General features: G+C 31.9%; 1 protein-coding gene across 1 annotated transcript; it reads right to left on the minus strand.

The window, feature by feature from the left end:
• Positions 1-1,591: 1,591 nt before the first annotated feature.
• Positions 1,592-4,804, minus strand: LOC128387965 (integrator complex subunit 8-like). The gene has a single exon (XM_053347288.1). The coding sequence runs from the start codon at positions 4,548-4,550 to the stop codon at positions 1,968-1,970; it is 2,583 nt and encodes an 860-aa protein (XP_053203263.1). The 5' UTR covers positions 4,551-4,804; the 3' UTR covers positions 1,592-1,967.
• Positions 4,805-6,000: the final 1,196 nt, after the last annotated feature.

Raw genomic sequence — 6,000 nt, forward strand, 5'->3', positions numbered from 1 at the left:
AAAACCGCAAATAAAAGTTGGTAACAATTAATTGAATAAAAGTCACGGAATCAATCTCACTGATTGCAGTTTCAATTGATTTCAGATTCTGGATTATCACAATTACTAATAAAATGATTATAAACTGAGAATCGATCAACTATCCTCGTTTTAATTAACTTATTTGACGAGTAATTAGCTTTGTTATTTTACTATGATAAATGTATCGTATTTAATTACGTTGGGCGTTTTTTGTCCACTAGGCTATTTACCTGAATATTAATACTGTATCTTAAGAACTGAATCTCACATGAATGTAAACTTGACAAGAGGACTGAGCAGAATTGAAGTGCTTGACCTTACAATTTTCAAGGTTATTGTGGCCATTTCCTGAAGGAAACGTTGAAATGTCATTTAAAGGTCACCGGATGAGAGAGCATATCAAATTAATCCTAAAACTTGAAAAAATTTCTTCAAATGACCTTCAGTGCGTTCCTTTCAGAATAACCTTTATGACCTTGACCTTGTAATATGACAACTGAGTATCGGTCAAATTTACATTCTTCCTTCGTGATATCTACTCTTAATTTGTTTACTTATTCATTTAGATCATGAATCTACGGTCCAAGAAGGTTGCTGATGTAACTCCCTTCAACTTTTATCTTTTTTATTTGTCTTTACAGGAAAAACAGCGAAAGAGTCAAAAAGTCATCGAAATCTTCAAGGTCATCTTCCTCAACTGGACGTAGAAATATAGTGAATACAAGAGATCAAACTAATGAATCAAATACCCAAAAGTGCAAATTTTCTAGTATCAAATAAAGTTAGAAGATCGTTAATGGTTGAGGTCTAATAGCTATCAACACACTTATCCTAATGTTTGTTTAAATAATTAGTTATCTTCATTAATCAAAATCGACAGAAAGGCAAGTCAAACTCAATTAATTAAAATTCATTTCAACACTTTGAACTAATGGACACCATCGATAAGTGTTGAATAACCAGACCTCCAACCATTAACGCTCATCTTACCAAGTTTTCATTTTTCATTTCATTTATCTTTTTATTATCTCTAGATGGAAGAGCTAAGGATAAAGAGCCCACGATTTCACTTTCAACTCTATTCTACAACTCTAATCAGCTTTTCACGATTACTCAAAAACTACTTCAGCCATAGAATCCATATTTGTCTATGGAATAATGTAATGCTCTAAATGAATAAGTAAACAAATTAAGGGTGGATAATACGTGTTCAATCAAATTAAATTCGACATTTGACTGGTTGAACGAAAGTGTATTTATACATAGAGTTTAGTAACTCCATCTGGTTTATCTTGGCAAACCCTAGTGAATAAAGATCTTAAGCAACATCAGAAATAATCCTTGACAATTAGTTTAATCGTTAAATCACCAAGCATTTGTAGAAAGTTTGGAGATTATCGGGATACTCACTATCATTAATATAGATAATTCTGGACTGATCAGATGCGCTTGCAATTCACAATTAAATCCAATATTTTCTTCTGTCTATTGTTTGCTTAAATTAACATTCTCTTTTAGTTGAAATCATTTCAACCCGAGTGATGATTAAAATTAATTTCTTGTTCTCCACTCAGTGTTTAGACATTCAATTTCATTTTCTGAATACATTGAAAACTAAGTTAATTAAATTCGATTAAAGATGATAAATCCTCTTATTATAATTATTAGTTACATTAGTGCCACTTTTGAATAGATTCATGGCTAAGGTTTTGATAACCTTAAGGGTGAACATATTAAATGAGCTTTTGTCCATTGGGGAATTGGAACATTTTGTTTCTTATTCTTCTTTACTGGAGAAATGGTCAATATCGGACTAGGTTTGCGTTGATTTGATCAATAATGTTGAATAATTTAAATTAAGATTGAATGATTTTTAAATGTTGATGAAAGGCGATGGTGATTTCGTGGATGTCGATCTTGTTATTACAATTTGATGATTGGATAATTTACAAATATTTTTTTGCTAAAGTTCGAAAAAATTTTCCCTTCCTTACATTAGCTGCTTCGGTGAGAATATCTTCCGAATTATTTGCATTAAGTTCTGATTGTCCAATCAATTGGAGAGATTTATTCTTTCGATCGATTTCTCCTCTTCTTGTGTGAAGGTTAACAAGATATTCTAAAATGGTAATGTCCCAAAAGGAATCATATAAATCGTCACAACTATCGTTGCAAGATTTTTCGCTTAATCCTTTGAAAATAAGACCATAATTCGGCTCCTTGATCATTTGATGTAGAACTGCAGCTTGAGTGTGACAACCTAATTTAGTGGAACAATGGATCATTCGTTGGATAATTTTCTCCTCTTCGGGATAAGTTCCAAATACGGTGAAATATTCTGTGGTTATTATCATGAGAGTTAAATAGCTACTCATGGCATCAGCATATTGACCTTCGATGATGGACAGTTCAGCTTTACAGCGTAGAAGATTAATTTCATTTGGTTTGAGGGATAATCCTTTTTTAATCAGAATTTTAAGTGTGTCAAATATACTGGCCAAGTTTATGTTAACTGAACTCGATGGTAGTGAGGTGGGCCATTGGAAGGTGGGTAGTGGTAAAAGTGTCAATTCCACTCCAGAAATGTCTCTCTTTAGATTGAGAATTTTAATTAAACAAGAGGTGAGAAGGTTAATGTGAGAAGAGTTTTTTAGTTTCTTGATAAATTGACAGAAAATGTCTAAACTCCAACTCGAGGGTGGAAGATGAATCGGCCTTTTATTTACGGACATTCTGTTAAAATCGTAGGGGAGAACGTTGCAAATTAAATCCCATAAGTCTTTCGCTTTAATGGGATGATGATTGGGAGAATCGGTGCTTGTTAAAGATGAGAGAAGTGATGATAAACGGAGAAGTGGATGTTTCGAATTGACAAAATCTTTCAATGTAGATGGACTTGATTCCAAGAGGAAAAGGCAACAAAGATCAACCAATTCTAATGGTAAATCGGCTAAAAGTTTCTCATTACTTAGAGTTCGCTCACATTTAGACAGTAATTCCAAGATTCGTCTCTCGTCAATGTCATTACTTTCAACGTGATGTTGTAGGTCAGTTTCGAGAAGTTCAAATGTGATAATATCGGCTAAATTGGGAAGGGAGGCTTGATAATCTTCTAAAAGGGAGAGATACAAAATTCTGGACTCGATGTACATTTTAGCTCGACGAAGTTCAGCTGCTTTAGCCAAAGCGATGTGACACTTGTTGTATTGCGAGGGAGGCAAATTTTTGAGACAATGTGCATGAGCCAAGGGAATATCCCAGTTACGATTGATCATGAGCGGAGGTTTAGCCACTTTAGGAATTAGATCTTGAATTGCTTCGGGAACTGTTGCTTCCAAAAGTAAAATTTCGGGATCTTTTTCTATCTCATCGTCGACAGCATCAATTTCACCTTCTTCTTCACCTCCATCATGAGAGCTTGTGATTAAACAACCAGTCCCATTTTCTTTGACTTTGGTCGTTAATGGTTCTATTATATCAGGAATCAATTCTTTGAGACCATTTAAACGGCTCATCAAGTAGAAGGAAAATCGACGGATGTTGTTCTTTTCAATATCATTGGCACATTGACTGTAGAATGAGCTGAGTTTGGTAGAAATTAATTGAAGGTTTACTGTTCGCTCAACGAAACTGAGATCACATGATGTTCCTTTCACGGCATTTGATAGACACTCATCGAAATAGGTTTCAAATGACTTGGAACTAGTGTCTTTCGTGGTAATCTCACTACACAATTCTTTAGATGATTCCAGATATTGAGATAAATTTTTAAATGTTTCGGTTTCGTTTAATTTGGCTGGATTGATGGAACGAAAATGTTTATCTGATTGAACGTAATTCTCATTGAAAAAATACCATTTTCCAAGCTCATAATGAACGATATCGAATAAATTGGAAATGTTTAGCTCTTTCACTTTGGTCCAATCACATTTGATTGTTGAATTTGAATCGAAAAAACTTGGAAAACAGTCAAGTAATGGTTGACATATTGAAGAGTTACTTTTATCTTCGAGAAAATTTTCCAAATTATTAAGAGCTTCAGGTGACAATTCCCTCAACTTTTTGAACATACTTTCCAACACCTCAATGGGAACATAACAAGGGTCCAATTGTTGCATCATCTGAGGTGGAATAGATAATCCTCTTGGTCCTCTAGTTGGATAAGAAAGTCGGATAATTGATCTCAACACCCAACGGAAATATTGTAAATGAACTGATTTAAGAACCGAGATCGGTGGATTTGCTGATTCAGTGAATTTAATCAGCTCTTTTAACAAAGTATACTGCATGGTAATCGGTAATTGATCTTCTAAAATATCCAAATCAAATTCAATAAAGGCTCCAACCTTTACCGATAACAATTTAAGAAGATCACTTCCACCAAGAGAACCATTTACCGAACCATCAATTGAAGCATTATTAAGAAAATTGATTATCAGGTCAATTGGTTTTCGATCATTTTTCTCATTTAAATGTTTTTCCAATAAATTGGGATGAAGAAGAAATTCAAACCAAAGATAATTTGCCATGAGAGATAATTTATATATATAAAATCCCAATAGACACAAAATAAACAAAAAATTTTTTCCAAAGAGAAAACAAAATCAAAACAACAACAAGAATATCAAATATTCACCAAGGAACAAAAACTTCTCACATAGATGACAATCGTAAACTCAAAGGATAATCTAACCAATGTCAATGTTGGATTATTAATCAAATCTCAAAATTACAATAAACAATTTAATTGTTGACCAGAAAGTTAATCAAAAAATAAAATCCAAACAAATGAAGCAAAAACAATCATCACATGGAGAATGAGGTGCTGCCATCTGTGGATGGAAAAAGAAACTAAAAAGTTGTTGACTAAATAAGTCGATAGATGTCACGACTGAGCTAATCATTTGACCAGAAAATTGAATTGAATTAAATTAAAAGATAATCAATACAAATCAAATTATTGTAATTTCTTATTCTTAATTGTTTTATACTAACGTTGGAGTGGAAGAGTCGGATAATCTAATAATGGAATCATTGGAATTAAATGTAATTTGGTGAAAAAGAAAAATATTTAAATGAAAAGTTTAATTTGATTAAAGATTTTGAGAATGAAACTTTTAATTGTTTGGAGTTTTACTTTTGATTTAAAGTTGATTGTTGATTGTTGGACAAAATTGATCAACTTAAGTAATCATAGTAATGTCAATGAAAACAATTTCAATCAATATGTTGAGTATCAACCGATTGTTATTAATTTGATTTCCAAGTAATTCAGATAAATTGAATCAAACTGAATTAAATTGATTGTCTTCAACAATTAGATTTACCAAGTCAACTAATGATAACTTGAACTCCAGATAAAAGGCAGAAAATGACAAATCAACTAAATTATGATAAAAAAAATTGTGATCAAAGTTACAAAGATGATGATAATTGATAGTTTCAATATTCAATCAGAGACAATCAATAAATCAAAAGCAATCAATTTAATCATTGCCACCATAACAATAACAACATGTTATTAATCAATCAACAACAATCAAAACCAAAAAGTCTAATCAACATGATTATCATTAAATGAGTTATATAAATTGTCCCGAACAACAAACAAATCATAATAATAATCAATGTAACCAAATCAACTAATAAACAATTGAAAATATCAAATAAATTACAACAACAATCAGTTAATCACTTTTTACCTGTAAACACATTGATACTTAACAGAATTGATGACAATTTATCTAATCATCACTTTGAAATTGTTTCAAATGACATTTATGGAGATAATATATTTAACCATGGTCCATATAAATGCCATCAACAACAATCAAGTGAACAACAATCAGTTAATCATGACGATTAACACAAAAAAAAGAGACCACGAGCCATTGAACATAACCATTGGTTCAGTTGAGTAACAATTTCTCATCCTGATCATCATCATCATCATCGTTTTCATCATCTTCATCAATTATC

The sequence above is a fragment of the Panonychus citri genome, unplaced genomic scaffold (genome assembly GCF_014898815.1).
Source record: "Panonychus citri isolate SS breed McGregor unplaced genomic scaffold, ASM1489881v1 Contig00095, whole genome shotgun sequence".
Classification (NCBI taxonomy): Eukaryota; Metazoa; Arthropoda; class Arachnida; order Trombidiformes; family Tetranychidae; genus Panonychus; species Panonychus citri.

Excerpts from the sequence above, each read along its gene's own strand:
- LOC128387965 (XM_053347288.1), bottom strand. The coding sequence starts at position 4,550 with ATGGCAAATTATCTTTGGTTTGAATTTCTTCTTCATCCCAATTTATTG.